The 22,087-nt window shown below is 38.4% G+C and overlaps 1 protein-coding gene across 4 annotated transcripts in view; it reads left to right on the forward strand.

Annotated features, from left to right (window-relative positions):
* The window catches only part of pla2g7 (phospholipase A2, group VII (platelet-activating factor acetylhydrolase, plasma)), an 89,744-nt gene that overhangs the window by 30,838 nt on the left and 36,819 nt on the right, over nt 1-22,087 (forward strand). For all 4 annotated transcript variants that reach the window (XM_069886383.1, XM_069886384.1, XM_069886381.1 and 1 more), the window contains exon 4: nt 4,560-4,653. In XM_069886383.1, coding sequence (XP_069742484.1) covers nt 4,560-4,653 — 94 coding nt within the window. The remainder of the gene's footprint in view (nt 1-4,559; nt 4,654-22,087) is intronic.

Here is a 22,087-nt window from a genome sequence, read left to right on the forward strand (position 1 = left end):
GCCTAATCTCCACTCACCTCTTTTAGTGAACTGGGATTCACTAGAAGTGTGCTGTACTGACAACTGGTCCTGCCTCACAGCTCCTCCCCCTGGGACCCGTATATAACCCTGGTTTCCTGCCTAAACCCAGACCCCTATGAAGTCTATTCATGAACCCTACCTGTGTTGTAAGCTAATAAAAGCGTTCTCCCTCCAGTCGAGTGTGAGCTTTTATCTAAGCCACAATTTTATTAGCTTAACAAACAAGGATGGAGGTGTTACTCAAGCTCAGTATGCTGTTAATAAACCCCCCAGTCCTCTGACGTGGCTGAGGAGTTTGCAAATTGGCTAGACTGCTTGCAAGCCTACCTGAACGTGATCAGGGACGTCTTCCATACAGATAAGCTCCAGAGGTCGGCATTCATCTTAAGAGTAGGGATGAAGGGGTATACAGTCGTCTGAAACTGTCCAACGTACGAGGTCGCTGTCGAGGTGCTGAAGGCCCGCTACATGAAGGATCCGAACGAGGTCCTAGTGAGGCACCGGCTCACCCTATGCCGCAACGGCCTGGAGAGTCAATTGACAGCTACCTGCTGGATCTGCAGACATATGAGGCCACCTCAGGCTGCGTCTGGGAAGATGAACAGATTGGGAACACCCTGGTTGCAGGGGTCCGCTCAAGGTACGTGAGGCAGAGACTGCTTGAGTCGGGAAGGAAGGACATTGCTAGCCACGTTGAGCTAGCCAAATCACTGGAACAGGCCAATCTTGAGAATGACGACCTCGAGGCCAGCGAACTCGCACTGTCGGGTGAGCACCTCCAAGGACCAGCTGCTTCTGCTACAGTGGTCCCTGCTCCAACAGCTGCTGCTTCCTGAGCATGGGAGTGCTTTTTCTGTGGCCAGGGACAGCACCCTGTACCTGCTGTCCAGCCAAAGACTCTGCGTACTCCAGCTATGGGAAGAAGGGATATTAGGCAAGGGTCTGCTGCACAAAGGGAGGTCTGGTAAAGTCCACGGCCTGTACCACTCCTGGATCCAATTCCAGCCCCAAGCCGTCTGCCCCAGACTTGACCAAGATTGCCTATTGCGCAACCCGCCACCTACGGAAATGGTGTGAAAAGGCTCAGTGGCCATCTTGCCGAGCCACGATGCCAATGCCCTCTTACCTGCACAGATTGACTCAGGACAGAGGTGGCCACTTCAGGGAAGAACACAATATTTCCAGCGACCTGGCATCACTGGTCCTCCACCAGAACAGATCTTACCAGCTCAGCAACTCGATGGTGGCGGTGAAGGTAAACGGACATTCAACCAAGTTCATGATTGACACAAGCTCCTCAAAAAGTTTCATAGACTCACGGACTGTGCAAAAATATAACAAAAATGTACCCATCTAATTACAGAATCTTCCTAGCATCCCAGTCCCATTCGGCGTGTGTACAAAAACATTGCATAGTTTATCTGTCATTTGAAAGGGGGGGTGGATTTTGTAAATTTTGCATGTACATTTTAGATGAATTGTGTGCTCCAATATTGTTGGGTCTGGACTTCCTGTGTCACCTTAAAAGTGTGTCCTTGGAGTTTTCGGTCCTATTCCTCAGGCAATGGTTTGGCACGGAGAGCCCTCGAAACCAGGACCCACTTGCAGGCTCTCCATGCTGAACATCAACCTCTCCCCCAACCCCCAGCCCCCCCATTCCCAAACCTGTCTGCCAACTGTAAGCCCATCGTCACCAAGAGCAGGAGGTACAGTGTGAAAGATCCAGCGCCTACTGGAGGAGGGGATCATTGAACCCAGCAACAGCCTGTGGAGGCACATGGTGATAGTAAAGGGGGAAAACAAGTCCAGGTTAGTGGTTGACTATAGCCAAACAATTAACAGACACACACTTCTGGACGCATACCCCCTCCCTTGCATTTTGAATACGGTGAACAATATCGCGCAGTTTCGGGTATATTTGACCATCGATCTGAAAGCTTCCTATTACCAGCTGCCAATCTGTTCCAAGGACCATCTGGACACAGCATTGAGGCTAACAAGTGTGTATTCAGCACTACACGACTGGCTATCCTTGGCTTTGTGGTGGAAAATGGCATAATTGACCCCAACCCTGATAGGATGCAACCCCTGTTTGAGCTTCCCCTCCCCAGGACCACAAAGGCTTTGAGGAGATATTTGGGGTTTTTTCCCCATATTACACCCAGTGGGTCCCTCAATACGCTGACAAGGTTTGTCCCCTCTTAAAGCCCACCACTTTCCCCCTTTCGGCCGAAGCCCAGATGGCTTTTAATTACCTCCGAAGTTGCATTGCAAAAGCTGCCATGCACGTGGTAGATGAGAATGTACCTTTCCAAGTGGAAAGTGAAGCTTCAGACGTGGCCCTGGCAGCTACTCTCAATCAGATGGGCAGGCCAGTTGCATTTTTCTCACAGATGCATCAAGGCCATGAGCTCCGGAACCCGTCTGTGGAAAAGGAGGCTCAGGCCATTGTAGAAGCCATAAGGCACTGGAGGCACTACCTGGCTGGTAGAAGATTCATGGTCCAGTGCTCTATCACAATCATGTTCAGCAATGCCAAGAGGGGAAAAATCAAGAATGACAAAATTGCTAGGTGGAGGATCGAACTCTCCACCTACAGTTTTGACATCACCTGCCGGCCAGGGGCCCTTAATGAGCCTCCAGATGCTTTGTCCAGGAGATGTTGTGCCTCTGCACACACCGGTCAACTGCAGACCACACACAATGAGCTCTGCCATCCAGGGGTCACCCTCATGGCTCATTTTTTCAAGTCCTGCAACTTGTCCTACTCAATAGGAGACATCAGGGAAATGACCAGGTCATGCCAGGTCTGCGCTGAGTGCAAGCCGTACTTTTTTCACCCTGCAAAGCACACCTGATTAAGTCATCTAGGCCCTTCGAATGGCTCAACATTGATTTTTAAGGGACCTCTTCCCTCCACAAACGGGAACATCTACTTTCTCTCGGTCATCGATGAGTACTCCCGCTTCCCGTTCACCATTATGAAGGCCCTATACTCCATTTTCACATTGATTGGGTATCCCAGCAAAATTCATAGTGACTGGGCTCAGCCTTCATGAGTGACGAGCTGTGTCAGTGTCTGCTGGTGAGGGGCATTGCATCCAGCAGGACTAACCGTAACAACCTCCAGGGAAACAGGCAGGTTGAAAAGGAGAATGCCATAATCTGGAAGGCTGTCAAACTTGCCCTGAAGCAAAGAGCCCCATGAGCTACTGTGCTTTTTCTCCCCATCCCCTTTAAGGGCCTCAGGTGACCCGGTTCAAGAGGAGAGTGAACCCCCTCTATCATTGAGCTGGAGCCCCAGCCCACTACCCTTTCATCACAGGTGGACCAAGAGATTCAAGGAGCTCAAGGCGCTCCACCAGGATCCCCAGACCACCTGAATCTGTAAATAGTATTGTAAGTATTTCTCTCCTGTGTCTATTGTCGTCTTCTGATCCTTGTTCTCTTCATCCACAGACCCTTAATTCTGAAGGAAGGGGTAATGTAGTGAATTGGGAATCAGTAGAAGTGTCCTGTACTGATGACTGGTCCTGGTCCTGCCTCCTGGCTTCTCCCCCTGGGGCCTATATTTAACCCTGGTTTCCTGCCTAAACCCTGACCCCCTCTGTAAACCTGCTGTAAGCTAATAAAAGCATTTGTTTTTCCTCCAATCGAGTGTGAGCTTTTATCTACGACACACCTCTCTCTGCAGTTTCTTGTGGTCTTGGGCTATACTATTCCCATGTTAAGCTGTGATGCATCTGGACAGAATACTTTCCATAGAGCATCTGTAGAAAAATAATATTGGTAAAAGACATTGGGGACAATCCACATTTGCTTTGACTTCTGATGAAGTAGTCATGATAAATCCTGCTTGCCTGTCTTCATGGCAATTTTGCTACTACGGTTTGGTTGCAACATCTTTGTCTCATTTTTGGTAAAAAAAAACAGACATGAAAGAGCAGATTTCAGTGAACCTGGACATTACCATGAAGAAATTGTCATTCTGTTCAATGTTATCAGAAAGATGTTTTAATAAGAAATGTTCTAGCTTTATCTGCGCATTAGTATTTACAAATTGATCCAGGATAAATTTGTGCAAGGTTGCTACTCGTCTATGGACTGCCAAATAAAAGAGATTTGGAGTTTGAAATGGATGGCTAAACTTAAAAAAAAGTCAATTGCTCACTAGAGGTTGAAAACTTGTCTGGGGCTGCATTTTAAGCTGACCACATCTACTCTGATAACAAAACAGATAACTTCAACATTAAGTGGTTTGAAAATTATTTGAAAAGGTGACTAAATTATATGTTTTACTGTGTACTGCCAGGTCACTAGCATTTTAGTTTTGTTTTCTAATAATTAGTTGGGTTCTGTGGAAAATAAAATAAAGATCCTTAAGTAAACTGAGCTAAAGCTCAGTTTTAAAACTAAAGTTATTTTCAGTAATGGAAGATAAGATTTTGTTCTCTTTTGCATTCAATCAAAGGCAGAGAGAACATTGTAGCACTACCTTTGACTTGGCAGTAGAGATGAAACATTTGTTTTCTTGCCAGGGTCGTATAGAGTTCCTGCAGAATGGAATGCCCCATTTAAATCGGATGGAAAATATCCCTTAGTTATCTTCTCCCATGGTCTGGGAGCATTCAGGTAAAATTATTTGCATTTTAAGATCGTTTAACACTGGACAATAATTTTGCTTTCAAAAGGTATGCTTCCTGAAGAAAAATTAAGGATTATGATCAAGCTACACAAAGATCATTTCCGATTTCATTGGAGAAACATTTAATTAACATTTATTGAATTTAGTATGTTTAATCACGTAATAATGCTGACACATTGGGTTAGTTCAACTGACCAAAAATGATTTGCTGCTGATTTTCAGTTGTACTCAGCATCTGATGCCATTCATGTCAGTGTCCAACAATAGTTGGCCAGCATTGATAAATTCCAGTTGCCCTGATATTGCTTTTCTATGGTCGCAATGCCCTGGTGAAGCCTTTCACCATGTTCATCACTGACTGCACCAAGATTAGCAGGGATGAAGTCTAAGTGTGAATGCAGAAAATGAATTTTCAATGGCATGGTGTTGTCTGCTTGAAGCATATTAAAAATATAACAGAAAATCACAAAATTAGATTAAACAGGTATACCCTGCTTTACGAAACTAGAGCATTCCAATGAAACCTTTTATAATCCTAAATTGCATAAAGCAAAGACCCAGTCATTAGTCATTCCTAATGAAGGCTATTTTCATAAAAGAGAAAACCCATTCAAATCCTTTTGTAAAAGTGAACATGGCTTTCTTCATAAAAGCAAATTTTTGTAATTCAAGTATTCCTGTATCTAAAAAAAAGTATGTGATAGGAAAATTTAAGGTGATTTTTCTTGATCAGCAGCCTAAAATTCATAAAATACACTCAAAAATGTTCAGGAAGCAAAATCTTTGTTTGGTATAATCATTGTTTCGTCTTTAACCAAAGATAAATCTGATAAAATGATGGAAATCTGTAATTCATGTCCTCTAGTTTACTTATCCTAACAGTAGTAATAAAATATTATGATTCACTTGAATCAAAATCTTCCTTTAGTTCCATTGAAGCTGTTCTATGATTGTTTTAAATTCTCATTATCTTTTAAGTTTAGTTATTGATGCCAAGGTAATTTTGTTAACTTTGCACATTGCATGTAATAAGAATCTTTCCACTTAACAGTAGTTCAAAGAAAGTCGCTCTCCAATTTAAGATTCTTGTTTTCAGCTTGTAGGCTTTCAGAAACATCATTTCTATTCTGCAATTCACAGTGAGCAGTATCAATTAAAATTAATCGGTATGGTAATATAAATTGTATTAATCCGATCTTTGGTTGAAAAAAGGGGAAAATGCGTGCAATTTCAAGACCACATTCACAAAGCTTAAATGGTTTGCCTGACAGGATGGTGAAGGCAGATGTAATTGTGGCTTTCGACAGGATATTAGATCAGTACTTTAAAGAAAAAATGCAGCCACATGAATAAGGCTGGGTGTGACATTTGCTATCTCATTGGTACAGAGAGCAGTCTCAGTCTCAAAGGAAGACCATTTTCTTTCTAAGCTGTGGTATTATAAGATGCATTTTGGAAAGATAATTTTAACTATACATGCCACATATTTGAATTTCCAAAATAATTTGATTAGTAATTGTATGGCTGTGGCTGATTCCAAAGATGACATTGATTGTAATTTGTATGCAATTCAACAATTTCCCCTTGCAAAAATTGCAGGCACCCTTCCCCATTCCAATCGCCCATTGACTGCTTTAATATTTCAGAGGTTTTGGCAATCGCCCATTGACTGCTTTAATGTTTCAGAGGTTTTGGGAACTTTGCCATTTGACTGATAAAGTTCAAGATTTATTGAGCAGTCTACCCTCATTTGCACGAAGTTGTCTACTGCCAAATAAGTTGCATACTGTTTACGCCTTCTTTTGCTCAACCCATCCTGAATCTCTGGTTGATGCATTCCAACCCACTGAATTCAATGTTTTTCCACTATTGTATCCAACTCTTATCTATTTTTATTCTTGACCTCATTTCATTCTTCTTATGGAACTTTTTCATCTGCTTTTAAACATTGCTGATTATCAGGATATTGTCCAAATGCTTAGAATTCCACCAAAGAGAGCCAAGCCATTGTTTTAATGTGCCTAATCATCCCAGCAACCAGTCTCTGATTATGATTGAAAACAATTGAATGAAATACAATGTATTAAATCCACTTTGTAGTGAATCTAGTTTCTGTTCACATGCACTTTCCTTAGTTATACAATGCTTCAGGTATTATTCATCTGGTATTTGGTATTTTTTACTGCTTTGTATTGGGAACCCTCCATTCCACTAAGTTTATGGGGGCAAATAAAATGATAACATTAACTTTCCGATGTAGTCATTCAAAGTTTTGATTAAATCACATGATTAATTCCTGTAGCAGCATACTCAGGCCAGCCAAGTTAGTACCACTTGCTTAAGTTTGATCCATGCCTGTCTAAATATCTTTTTAAAGGTTGCAATTATAAAACCTCTACCACTCATTCTAAATACGTACAACCCTCTGTATGGGTGAAATTGCCCTTCTGGTCTACTTTAGCTCTTTTCCCCTCTCACTTTAAACCAATACTCTGTAGTTTTAGACTCCCTTATCCTGGCAAAAAAACAGACTTATTATTTACCTTATAAACCTCTATAAGGCAATCACTCAGCCTCCTACACCCTGGAGTGAAAAGTCCATCCAACCTCTCTTTGTAATTCAATCATATTTTTATTCAGTTGTACCCTATGAATGTGCCATACAAATTCCAAAATAAAAGTGGTATAATTAAGCAATATTAAAGTAATTTTCTTTTTGGAGGAATAGAAGGGATCATCTAGATATTCTGATGGGTATCAACTTACTGAATTTAATAGTTTTAAGAATGTTACATTGTCCATATTTCTTATACCTGATGCCCCAAATCATAAATCTATCCCTTGGGTTGAGAGAATAGTTGCCATGTGCAATATGAAAACATTTATCTCTGATTTCATCAGTGCTTGTGCAAGACAACCCGGCCTATAATAGAGCTTTTGCTTATTCTAACTTCCCACTGCTATGATTTCATGGAACTTGTTGGACCAGAAACCAGCATGTGGCAATTCTGGTCATATTAGGCCACAAGTTAGAGAGAGAATATTTGTATTGCTTATCTACAATTCTTGTCAGTTGCTGAACTGTGAAGTTCATGTTATTCGTGACGATTGCTAAAGGTGAAAGGTGCTTTACATACAGCAGAAACCAAGTTTATTGCTGGCAGTTTGTTTTATGTGCAGAACCACCTGTTCTCTCTGCCTGTAAAATGGTGGAGCACTAATAAAGCCATTTATTTAAAGAGCCGTGCCCACTGTATCATGAATTTCACATTCCACACAGAGGAATGCATTAACATATGGTTTAAAATGTGTTTCTCTCTCTGAGCTAAAATTAGAATTTTCACAAATGATCGTCAGAGAAAATAAGATTAGAGGATGCTATTGTCATGTAATAATATATTTAAAATGTGACATACATGATAGACTTTAACTTTTGTTTGCTGTAATACAAATAGAGTCACCATTAGCATTAGTAGAATGCTCAATAGAAGAAAGAGAATCAAAAGGATCCTAAAACTCCTGGGAAAATAGAAGAAAATTATTATTTAGCTAAAGTAAACAGATTAAAATACGAAGGAAGAATATAAGAATAGTCCATTTACTTTTTAGTAGAAGGGGGTGTTCCTTTTTTTTCTTTAGTGCCAATGATGTGGGGGGGGGGGGGGTGGAAGTGTTTCTATTATTATATATATCTATACATGGAGTGGTATTGATGTTTTATTTTACTTTAGAGAATTAATTCAATATTGAATTTAAATTGGATGTTGGGAGAGATGTGAGATTTTTATTGGATATATGATTAATTGGGATTATTATTAGATATATTGGAATTTGAACTTAATGTCATAGAGGGAGATCTATTATTTCTTAAATATATGTTTATGAATGGAGTTATATCGATGGCATTGATGCTTTATTTTATTTTAGAGAATTGATTTAACATGGAATTTAAACTGGATGAAGTAAGGGATATGAGATTCTTGATATATGATTAATTAGGATTAATATTAGATATAATGAAATTTAACATTGAGAATGGATTTAAAACATAAGATTTACATATTTGGATGTTATAAATATGTTGATTTATGTAATCTTCTTTTGTGCTTTCTTTCTTCCTTTGTTTTTTTCCTTTTTGGGGGGTAGGGGGATAAAAACAAAATTATGAATCATTTTACATTGTTTTTATTATAATGTATTGTTCAAGATAAAGAAAGTGTTTGATGCAAATGGTAATTTTTAAAAAAAGTAATACGTACAGATAACAATTCAAAGAATTTATATAAATAATTTGTCTTCACTTAAAAAGATTGAAGAACACTTTAAAAGCTGGATAAATTTACCTACAATTTTAATTGGAAGGGTGAATAGTATAAAGATGAATAAAATAAAGATAAAATATCTTTTTCAGATGTTACCAATATTAATTCCTCAAGAATTAAATAAACAAATAAGGAAATTTCTCTGGAAAGGTCAAATGAAAAGAGTTTCTATTGAGAAGTTGATGTGTAAATATGAATTAGGAGGACTACAGTTTCCCAATTTAAGAATTATTATTGATAATATCGATAGGATTCATTAGGATGAATTCAGGAAAGAAAGGGTCATAATATGAAGAGTGTTTGACGGCTCTTGCCTTTATTTTTTGGGATCTAGGAGAATGGGCGGGGGGGGAGGGTTTGAATGTTGAAAGACATGAACAGAGTAGATGTGGAAAGGTTAGTTCCATGGTGGTAGAGTCTAATTCAATGGGCACAACTTCAGAATTGAAGGGAATCTGCTTAGAAAAGAAATGTATAATAATTTCTTCAGACAGAGGGTAGTATATCTTTGGAATTTGTTGATTTTTTGCTACAGGCAGTTGTGCAGGCCAAGTCATTGGGTGTATTTAAGACAGAGATTGATAAGATCTTGACTAGCCACAGCATCAAAGGAGAAGGCCAGGCAGTGAGGCCGAATGGAAAAATGGATCAGCTCATGATTAAATGGTGGGACAGATTCGATGTTCTGAATAGCCTATTTCTGCTCCTATGTCTGATGGTCTTATGGAGTGAGAATAGGATATTAATGTGTTGAACAGTGGACAGCATACCATAAGGGGTTGCAGACTCAGGGAGAGCAGTGAATTGGCACAGGGCACCAGAAACAGTGAGAGGTCTGCTGGCAACGTGGTCGAAGGATCCCCACAGGCTGAGGGCAGCTGGTGAGTAGCTTATGGGATCCAGGTATCATAAATGCATTTTGAAAGGGCTGAAGTCTTCCTGAGCACAACAGAGATTTCGATCTGGAGCTCGGGATGCTGGTGATTTGAACTGGAGTCTGGGAGATTTATTACTATGTAAGGAGTTCATTGCTTCTCTTACTTTTGACTCAGTAAATGGCACATCAAGATCAGTTTGTTCTTCTAAACTTAACCTAGGAAATATTATCTGTGATAAATAATCATTTATTTTAGTTTCATCTCCTAAAGATTCCAAAGCATATAATTTCATATAAAATTTCCTAAAAGGTTCATTTATTTTTTTGAGGTTTATATGTAATTATGTTTGTGTCTTTTTTTATTGCATTTATTATTCTCAAAATTTGTTCTGCTTTTAATTGCCAAGCCAAAACTTTATGCAATCCCTCACCCAATTCATATCTTTACCTCGTCCTAATAGCCTTCTCAGTCCTATAAGTTTGTAAAGAATTTTTTTATTAATCAATTGTCTATTTTTATCTTCAGAAACTGACTTTTGAAGGTCTTTTTCCAAAACTGTAATTTATTTTTATAATTGATCTACTTTCATACAATCCTTTTTAATTTTGGATGTAAAACCTATAACTTGCCTCACCAATATGCCCTTTAAAGCATCCCATATAATAAATTTATCATTTATTGAATTCAAATTTGTATCATAATATATTCTAATACAATTTCAAACAAAATCACAAAAATCTTTCCTTTTCAACAACAAAAAATTTAATCTCGACTTGTATATTGACCTCTCCTTATCAGACATTTCCATTGTTATTAACAAAGGCGAATGATCAGATAAAATCCTTGAAATATAATCCACTTCAAAAATCCTAGTTTGTATTTGAGCCAAAACCAAAAATAAACCAATTCTAGAATAAGAATCAAACCTGCTAAAATAAAATGAATAATCTTTCTCTCGAGAGTGGATTCTTCTCCATATATTTATCAAATTCAAGTCTCTCATCAAACCCAATGTCGCTTTAGCAGCTTTCATTCTCATTGTTAGTTGAGTAGACCTATTTAGCAAGGCATCTTAAAAAAAAATTGAAATCTCCTCCTATTAAAATATTTTCATGTGTCTCTGGTAATTTTTTTAAAAAGTATCTTGAATAATTTTTTTTGTCAATATTTGGAGCATACAAATACAAAAATGTCCACATTTCCAAAGCCTTTTTCAGCACCATCTCAACCTGCTAGTTTACCTTTAAGCTATCCTGCATGAGGACTCACAAGTCCCTTTGCATCTGGGTTTTTTCAAATGTTTTCCCCATTTAAAAAAAAAATAGACTGTACATTCATTTTATCTACCAAAGCGCATGACTGTATGCTTTCTGATATTATATTTTATTTGCCACTTCTCTGCCCATTCTCCTAATCTGTCTAAACCCTTCTGCAGTTTCCGTGTTTCCTCTAGGCTACCTGGTTCGCCACCTACCTTCATATCATCTGCAAAATTGGCTATAAAGTCATTCATTCCATAATCCAAATCATTAATATGCAACTTAAAAAACAGCAGTTCCAACACACACCACTAGCAACTGTCAGCCAATCAGAATATGATCCTTGGAATCCAACTTTCTGCCAATCAGCCATTACTCTACCCAAACTAGTATGTTTCATGTAATACTATGGGCTCTTGTTAAGAAACCTCATGTACAACACCTTATCAAATGCCTTCTAAAAATCCAAATACACAACATCCACTACATTTCCCTTATCCAGCCTGCTTATTGCTTGCTCAAAGAATTCCAATAGGTTTGTCAAGCAAAATTATCCCTTATGGAAACCATGCTGACTTTGGGCTGTCAGGTGCCTCCAAGTACTCTGTAATCTCATCCTTTACAATCGACTCTAACATCTTTGCAACCACTGATGTCAGACTAACCAGCCTAAATTGCCTTTCTGCTGCCTCCCTCCATTCCTAAATAGTGGAGTGACATTTGTGATTTTCCAGCCCTCTGGAACCATGCCAGTATCTATTGATTTCTGGAAGATCATTACCAATGCCTCCAAAATCTCTACCACTACCTCTTTCGGGAGCCGAGGGTACCATCCATCTGGTCCAGGAGATGTTTCCTCCTTTAGACCATTCAGCTTTCAGTGTACTTTCTCCCTTGAAATAGTAACTGTACTCGCTTCTCATTCTTGATTCTTTTGACATCTGGCACACTGCTAGTGTTTTCCACAATGAACACTGATGCAGAATACTCATTTAGTTCCTCTGCCAGCTTCTTTTTTCCTATTATTTCTTTGGCATCATTTTCTAATGGTCCTATATTTACTCTCACCTCTCTTTTACTCTTTATATACTCGAAGAAGCTTTTTGTATCTTCTTTGATATTATTTGTTAGCCCACTTTCACACTTCATCTTTTCCCTCCTTATTTTTTAGTTACCTTCTGCTTTAAAAAAATTCCACATACTCCACCTTCCCACTATTTTTTCTTCCTTGTATGCCCACTCTTTTGCTTTCATGTTGACTTTGATTTCCATATTTAACCACAGATCTGACATTTTTCCACAAAATTGTGACATTTATCCTGTACCTTCCATTTCTTGCAGAAACCCTGCCCATTGGTGCTTTGTTGTCTTCCCTTCTAATGCCTCCTTCCTCTCACATGCCCACTGTAATTCCTTTTACTTTACTGAAACACTGACTTTATTTTCTCCTTGTTAAATCTCAAATTGAACTCAATCATATTGTGATCACTGCCCCTAATGATTCCTTTAATCTAAGATCTCTAATCACCTCTGGTGCATTACACAACACCCAATCCAGATCAGCCGATCCCACAGTGGGCTCATCAACATGCTGCTCTAAAAAACCAAATCATAGGGTTTCTACAAATTCTCTCTCTTGAGATCCAGTCCAACCTGGTTTTCCCAATTTATTTGCATGTTAAAATGCCCCATGATTACCATAACATTGCCCTTCTGACACACCTTTTCTGTTGATGTTGCAAATCTTTGTCCACATTATGGCTACTGTTGGAGGTCTGCGTACATAACCCACAGTGTCTTTTTACCCTTGGCATTTCTTAACTCCATCCACAATGATTCTATATCTTCTGATCCTATGTTACCTCTTTCTAATGGTTTAAGGCTGTTCCTTACCAAAAGGGCCACTCTGCCCTCTCTGCTTACCTGCATATCCTTTTGATACGCTGTATGTCCTTGGACATTCAGCTCCTTTTTGATAATGAACCTCTGGCAGAGATTATAAGAGATCCAGATATTAAGGGCCTCAAAGTTGGACAGAAAGAACATAAAATTAGCTTATTTGTTGATGATGTGCTATTATATATAAGAATCAACAGAATCATTGATAAGATTACAAACAATATTATAAGAATATGGAAGAATATTGGGATATAAAATAAATATGGAGAAAAGTGAGATAATACCATTGCAGAATTTTGATTATGAAAGATACCAAAATGGAAGAAGGATGGAATTAAATATTTAAGAATAATGATGCATTGTAGCAGGGTCGCTATGGTTATAGCTCAAGGTATCATGAGGTTGAAGAAAGAAGACTCTCACACAAAGGGAGTGTAATCGACACTGACTTTATTGGGCTGCAGTTCTGCCTTTTATAGGCAACCGGGCGCATCACCACCGGGAGATGGCTTGAGAGGGGCTGGCTGTCGATTGGATGTCCCAGATTCATGCCTGGATTGGACCCCTTGCAATTTACTTGCTGTGATTGGTCAATTCAATCACCATTCCTGCTGCAGCTTATGGGAGTGGGCATCTCTTCCCGCGTGCTGTTTGTTCAATCACAGTGTTCGACAGCTGTTTCCTGTATTTGGCCCATGTCGCGGGCCTTTAGAGGATAATAATTTACAGAATTTGTACAAGCTTAATAATACCCCTTTATTAGAAAAAAATTACAAAAATGGAATGATTCCTGACTATATTAATAGGAAGGGTATGTTGTATAAAAATGAAGGTAATTTCAAGACTACAGTATCTCTTTCAATCGTTGCCTATTGCACTAACTAAATATTTCTTTAAATTATTATGTAATTGTTTAAGACAATTCCTATGGAATAACAAAGTACCAAGAATTGCACTGGAAAAGTTAACATGGGATTACAAATTGGGAGGACTTAGACTTCTGGATTTTAAGTATTATCTACCAGCACAAGCAAGATTTCTATCTTTCTTTGAAGAAAAAACTCCCCCTTCGTGGATTCGAATAGGACTGAATGCAATAAAAGAGGAAACAATTAAGGACTTTATAAGTGGAATGTTAAGTCAATAAAAAAAATATAGGACAATCCTATATTAATACACACGATTAGAATATGGCAAAAAATGAATGTATTGGGAAAAAGCAGGTATATCACTGAGGACATCATTATATATAAATGTACTACTGCTGATGAATCTGGGTAACAAAATATTGAATTCATGATAAGACAAAGGAATAAGATATGTTGATGACTGCTATATGGAAGGATCTCTTGTGTCCTTTGAACAATTAAGTAGTAAGTATGGAGTAGCTAATGGGTCATCCGTTTGCTTTCTCCAGTTAGGATCATTCTTAGAGAAAGGTGGGGACCAAACTTGGCCCCACCTGAAATTAATGAGATGGAAAAAGTGATTTGGCTGGGGAACACGCCTAAATTTATATCTAAAAGTTTTGCTCTCCAAAATGAAAGTGCAAAACTGGATTGAGAGAAAGGAGTTGAAAGAGGTCAATTAGTGTCATTTGAGCAATTGAGAAACAAATATGTTATACCACCAAATACTATTTTTTGTTATTTTCAATTAAGAGCATATTTGAGGCATAAGCTTGGACCAACTATGCTTCTGTGTAATTGTACTGAAGTAGAACTTCAGGAGTGCGATTATTAAAAAAATTCACTTCTTTTATATATTCATTATTATAAGCAGGAACTTCCAAACTAGGATTACATCTAGACAAGGATGGGAAACAGTCTTAAATATTATAATTGATCAAGAAACATAGGAAAATTTATGTAGAGATTAATACTATTTAAGATATAGATTAGTTCAATACAATTTTTTACATCAGTTATATCTTACACCACTGAACTTGAATAGATTGAAATCAGATTTATCAGACCAATGTTTTAGGTGTGGTGAAGATGTAGGATTCAACGTGGTCTTGTCCTTTTTGGGCGGTTTTTGCAACTTTTTGGAACAAGTTATAGAAAATGCTTTTCAGCAAAGTCCTGATTTATTTTTATTAGAAAATGTTGAAGGTATAAGACCTAAATTGAAACTGTCAATTTATCAACTGAAATTTGTTAAATGGAATGAAACGTATTGCAATTAATTGGAAATCAGATGCATCTTTGACTATGCCAAGGTGGCATGCTGAAATTCAAAGTTTTATTCCTTTAAAAAAAAATCACTTATGATTTCAGAAATAAATACCCTATGTTTTTACAAATTTGGTTTTCATACACTCAAATAATGGGATTAAATTTGTAGTGATACCCTCTAGACCTGTGGGATTCTCCTCTGTATATTTATGTTAGATCTGGACAACATCTTTCTCTGCAATCCAAAGATTTTTTTTCTCTTTCTTTCTTTTCCTTTCTTTTTATACCTATAATTTTTATAATTTTGTATATTGTTTCTTTGGTGGTTGGGTGGGAGGAATTTTTGGGGTGGGGTAAAAACCATCATGTATATAATCAATTTGTTTTTTTGATGTCTGTTATTGCAATAACTATAGTGATTGCATGTATGGAATTTTAAATAAAATATGCCAAAAAAAAGAGAAAGGAGTTAGGAGTTACAATAATGGAAAGATGCTGCTCTAATTGGTCTTTGGATAGCAATTATAAATGCAAGATACGGATTGATGCAATATAATTTCCTACACCAATTATATCTCACACCACAAAAATTACATAAATCAAAATTGGAAATATCAGAGATGTCTTTTAGATGTGGAATAGAAATAAGAATGTTGGTACGTTACGTGGTTGCGTGAGAAGGTGAGAACTTTTGGGCAGGATATTACTGAAATACTAACAAGAATAATAGGGTGGCCTTCATGGATGACTCGGAACTTTATCTTTTGGGCAATTTTCTTCTTTGGCTTGGCTTCGCGGACGAAGATTTATGGAGGGGGTAAAAAGTCCACGTCAGCTGCAGGCTCGTTTGTGGCTGACAAATCCGATGCGGGACAGGCAGACACGATTGCAGCGGTTGCAAGGGAAAATTGGTTGGTTGGGGTTGGGTGTTGGGTTTTTCCTCCTTTGCCTTTTGTCAGTGAGGTGGGCTCTGCGGTCTTCTTCAAAGGAGGTTGCTGCCCGCCAAACTGTGAGGCGCCAAGATGCACGGTTTGAGGCGTTATCAGCCCACTGGCGGTGGGCTATTCAATTTTATTGAATAGATAACAAACTAACTAAATTCCTATTTTTATTTGTTAAAATAGCTGTAGCTGTGGCTAAGAAATGTATTGCGATTAATTGGAAATCCGATTCTCCTCTACAGATAGCACGATGGAACACAGAGATGAATAGCTGTATACCTATGGAAAAAAATCTCATATAATTTAAAGGACAAATATGATGTATTTATAAAAATATGGCAACCATATTTGGACTATATAGTGGCCCAAATATAATATTTTTAAAAAGTTATTAATTTAATAATTTAAATAATAATAATTTACAATTTATTAAAAATAAGTGACCTCCCCAATGGAAACTTTCTTTTTTTTAAATCCAACTGTAAGTTGGATTTATACTGTGAAGGGGGTAGGAGGAAAGGGATTTTTTTTGTTTAAAAAATGTTATTTATATACCTAATCTTTCTAATCTCTCTCTTACCACTACTTCTTGAAAACTGGTATGTATATTTATGGACAAAAACAAAAATAAAATATTCAAAAAATTATGGTAACATCAAAAAAAACCCAAAACTACAAGATGAAGGAGTATCTATGTACTAATAGCTATGGATATTGAATTTGGTCCGACATAATGAGTTCATTTTGAAATTATTACTACTATGTAAAAGAATGTATTTTCCATATCTTAATTCATTCATTAATTACAGTTCAGAAATTCTAATTATGTTGCCATCACAATCACACACATGAATTTCATTGTAAAACAAGTAAATGGGAGAGTTCAAGTTAATTTTCTTTGAACTTTCTAGCTAAGGAGCATTATGGCCCATAGGAGAATTTCCACAAGTTTGCCTACTGTGACAGAACCAGCATTGAAATTTGGAATTGTGCTCTATGCAGTTTGTTAACGTCAGAGAAATATTGTTCAATAGTTAAAAGTTGGGAGATTCTCAATGGATCCTTGTCTGCCACCAATCCCCACTGTATGTATTGTAAGGAAATGCATGAAAGCTAACTATTATTATTTTTGATAGAGAATTCTATACAAAGCAGGAGCTTATGTTTTCATTTTATAGGTATCAGTGAGTCCTGGTGCATCTTCTTTGACTGATAGCTGGAATGGCTGTGTCATCTTTTGACAAAGATTGGCTAGTCTAGGCTAGATGTTTAGAAGAGCAAGAAGGAACTGGAGTGAGCCTTGGAAGGTCCTGAGGGGTCTTGCTGTGGTGGATGTGGAGAGCATGTTTCTTTGTGAAATATACTGAATCTAGTTAGGGTACTGCTTAACACTGAGGTGAAAATATTTCTTTAAGAGGGTTGAGAGCAGATACAGAAACTGAGTTGCCTTAAGTTGATTGATGTTTTAATAAGCAAGTAAGTGGGTGAAAGGTTAACACAGACGGGTAGGGATGAGATTACAATTAGATCAGCTATGATTTTATAAAATGGGGGCACAGTTTGAGAGTTTGACTGGCCTACTTTGGCGCCTACTTCAGCACCTAATTCGTATGATTCTATAAAGATGAGGAAAGTTTTGAGCTGACCTTTTACTCCAATTTCCCTTTCCAAATATAATTCTTGACTTCCTGAATATTTCTAGAATTTCTGTTTTTATTTCAGATTTTCAGGAGTTAGCTCATAGGATGCAGGAGCAGAATTGGGCCTTTGAGTCTCTGTAATTCGAATCATACTTGATTTGACCTCATCCTCCTGTCTTCTCCCCATAAGCTTTGACACCCTTACTAATTAAGAACCTATCAATGTTTGCTATAAATACTCCCAATGACGGACTCTGTAGCAGTCTGTGGCAATGAATCCCACAGATTCAGCACCCTCTGGCCGAAGAAATTTCTCCTTAACTCTGTCCTAAAGGATGTCCTTTATTCCGAGGCTGTGCCCTCTAGTTCTAGACTCTCCCACTAATGGAAACATCTTCTACATGTCCATTCTATCCAGCCCTTTCAATATTTTGCTCCTAGATTACAAACCAAGTCCTTTTTTCTTGTTTCCCTACAGCTTGTTGATGATAGATGTGTTCCCAAAGATCAATGTGACTGGTGCACTTCACATGCCACTTCTCTTTTCCGATGTTTCTCCATATCAACATAACTGATTATCATTGTGTGTGGGGAAAATGAGTAGAACCTTGTTTTCCAATTATCCTGAATGGCAAAATATTTAATTATATTCTGAAAAGCCATTATGTGCTAGTGGGTATTATATGCAGAAATATCTGAAAAGCAGTCTTATTATTCCCATCCAAGAGAGCATGTTCACTATTCCACTGCAGGGAAGTATATATAGTGAAAAGCAGGAAGTGTTAGATTTAAGAAAAAATTACCTTCAAATTAATAGAAATATGAAACAATGGTGGCTCTGCTGGTGTGGCTGTAATGGCAACGCTGCCACTGGTGTGGACCTGCAGGGAGCAAAGTCACACGCTCCTCTACAGGGTCCAACTGCGCTGTCCAACTGCCATCAGCTCCGCATAGGCTTTAAATGGCCCATTATAGGAGCCAACGGTGGTTTATTTTAAAAGCCCATGACTGCGAGGCTGGGCCCAAAATGGCAGTGCCTATGATCGACAGTGGCCATGAGGGATTGAGGAAGCTGGTGTAGGGCACTAAAAAACAGGGAGAGTGCCGAGTTTGTATGTTCCTGTCAGGATTAAAGGCAAAGTTAACAGGCTTAGAGAACTGGTTTTCAAGGAATATTAGCAATCTCATAAAGAGAAATGGGGGATGTATGGCAGGCATAGGCAACAAGGAGCAAATAGATATAGAAAAGGTAAGAAAATACTTAAGAAAAAAATCAGGAAGGCATAAAGAAGACATGAGGTTGCTTTGGCAGATAATGTGAAGGTAAACACGAAGGGTTTCTACAAGTATGTTAAAAGTAAAAGGATAGTAAGGTACAACATTGGTCCCTTAGAAGAACAAATTGGTTGTCTACGTGTGGAGCCTAACCAGTTTTTTGCATCAGTATTTACTCAGGAAATTAGCGTGGTGTGTAAGGAAGGAAAGGAAACAAGCAGTAGTGTCATGGAACATATAGAGATTAAGGAGGAGGAGGTGCTTGCTGCCTTACAGTGAATAAAGGTAGAAAAATCCCCTGGGCCTGACATGATATTCCCTCAGAGTTTGAATTAGACTAGTGTAGAAATTACAGGGGCCATGGCAGAGATATGTCCTTAGACACGGGTGAAGTGCCAGAGGATTGGAGGGTAGCTCATTTTGTTCTATTGTTTAAAAAAGGCCCCAAAAGTAAACCAGGAAATTATAGGCCAGTGAGCCTGACATCAGAGGTGGGTATATTATTGGGGTGTTCTGAGAGATTGGGAATACAAGTATTTGGACAACCAAGGGCTGTCTAGGATAGTCAGCATGGCTTTGTGCTTGGTAGGTCATGTTTAACTGAGTTTTTTGAGGAGGTTCCAAGACATTAGATGGAGGAAAGGCTGTGGATGTTGTTTATATGGAATTTAGTAAAGCCTTTGACAGGTCCCGCATGGGAAGTTAGTTCAGAAGTTTCAGACACTAGGGATTCATGGAGAGGTTGTAAACTGGATTTGAAATTGGTTGAATGGGAGAAGACAGAGGGTGGTAGTGGATGATTGCTTCTCAGACTGGAGGCCTATGATTCATGGTGTGCCCCAGGGATTGGTGTTAGGACCATTTTTGTTTGTTTTTGATTTCAATAATCTGGATGATAATGTGGGAAATTGGATCAGCAAGTTTTCTGATGACACTAAGATTGGAGGCGAGGTGGACAGTGAGGAAGGCTTTTAAAACCTTCAGAGGGATGTGGACCATCTGGAAGTATGGACTGAATAATGGCAGATGGAATTTAATCCAGACAAGTGTAAAGTGTGGCATTTTGGAAGGATTAACCAAGGTGGGACATACACAGTAAATGGTAGGGCACTAAGGAGTGCAGAGGAACAAAGGGATCTGGGAATACAGATACATAATTCTCTGAAAGTGGCATCACATGTAGACAGGGTTGTAAAAAAAAAAAGCTTTTAGCATCTTGGCCTTCATAAATCAAAGTATTAAGTACAGGAGTTGGGATGTTATGGTAAGGTTGTATATGAAATCGGTGAGGCCAAATTTGGAGTAATATGCGCAGTTCTTTCTGGTTGCCAAACTACAGGAAGGATATCAGTAAGATCGAAAGAGTGCAGAGATTTACTAGGATGCTGCTGGGTCTTCAGGAGAAAGATTAAACAGGTTTAGAGTGTAGAAGAATGAGGAGATTTGCTAGAGGTTTAAAAAATTATGAGGGGAATAGACAGAGTAAAAGCAAATTGGCTCTTTCCACTTAGATTGGGGGAGATACATACGAGAGGACATGGATTTAGGGGAACATTTGGAGGAATTTCACTCAGAGAATGGTTGGAGTTTGGAATGAGCTGGCATCTGACTTGGTAAATGCGGGCTCACTCTTAAGTTTTAAGAATAAATTGGATAGATACATGGATGGGAGAGGACTGGAGGGTTATGGAATGGGTGCGGATCAGTAGGACTAGAGGATTGATGATTTGGCACAGACTAGAAGGGCCGATGGCCTGTTTTCTGTACTGTTGTTTTCTATGGTCAGTAGCATTGTACACACCTTTTGGTTGCATCAGCACATTGTACTCTGTCATTGTAGTCAATGGATTGATTTTCAGATGCAGGGTTCAATATGCTGATGCAATGATCTGTTGCACCAACTAGGGATAAGTTTCCAGAATGGCTAGTCAGTGTGCCAGTATTAATGGTCAAAAATGAACTTTCTAGTGCTCTTTCTGTAAAATCCCCAGTATCTGTAATTCAAGCAACCGGCCATCCTAAGCAACTGGCAGAATCAAAATTGAGAATAAATAAATAAATAAATATTTAAACAATTTAAAATTTAAATAAAAGTTTATAATTGTAAAAGTAAATGTTCTCTGAAGCAACACACAACCTCTTGGTAAAGGTGGGAGCGTCCCTGTCGTGTCATGCCCGCAAAGCTGTTTGATTAAAGTTATATTTGAATAAAATGGAGTTGCCCAGGATGAAGGCCTGCTGGGGCAACTCTCCCAAAGTGTCTTCCTATCCCTGCCTGGTAAGTCTTTATTTTTATTAGTATTAAGTATTGTTATAGGCTCAGAGGTCCCCAAAACCCAGCAGTGATACAAATTCACCAAGACAAATAGTTACTTAAACAAAAATTGCTTTTAATTCTTTAAACATGAAAACAGGATCAAACTTTAACTTATTACTATTTAACTTAAACCCCTTCTAATTCTAAGTGCACGTGTATGTAATGTGTGTATAAGTTCAGAAAAATTCTTTAATTCACAGTCCAATCTCATTTCTCATTCCTTCAAGTTCACGGGTATCAGGCAATTATTGTACTGTGCACAGAATTTAACATTTATGAATTTCACCAGGCTTTGGTGCTTGAAAGGTAAATGGTTACCACTCAGGACGTTTCTTGTCGGTTTTCAGAGAGAGATTTGTTGCTTGTTCGACATCCACAACTGATTCCTTTTGATCAGACACTTCAGTGTCTTGCCGAAGAAACTCTCTCTCTCTCTCTCTTCCCCCCCCCTCAGAGAAAACCACATAACCCTCTGAGAACAGCAAACTGCTCTCAGACTGCGGCACCAGACCCAGTCTTCTGAGTTTGTTCATCTGTTGCTTTCTAAAACAATAATCCATGACTCCACAGCAAGTCCAATTAACACCTACTTGTGAAGTCCTTATAGGCATTCTTCAAAGTTTTTGCAAAGGCACTCGGAGCCTGGACTGTCTGGCTTGAGATCTGTTTTGAAGTGTTTGTATCTGTGCATGACCTAACTAGAAACCCCCACA

Source organism: Narcine bancroftii, chromosome 6, assembly GCF_036971445.1.
Source record: "Narcine bancroftii isolate sNarBan1 chromosome 6, sNarBan1.hap1, whole genome shotgun sequence".
NCBI classification, from domain to species: domain Eukaryota; kingdom Metazoa; phylum Chordata; class Chondrichthyes; order Torpediniformes; family Narcinidae; genus Narcine; species Narcine bancroftii.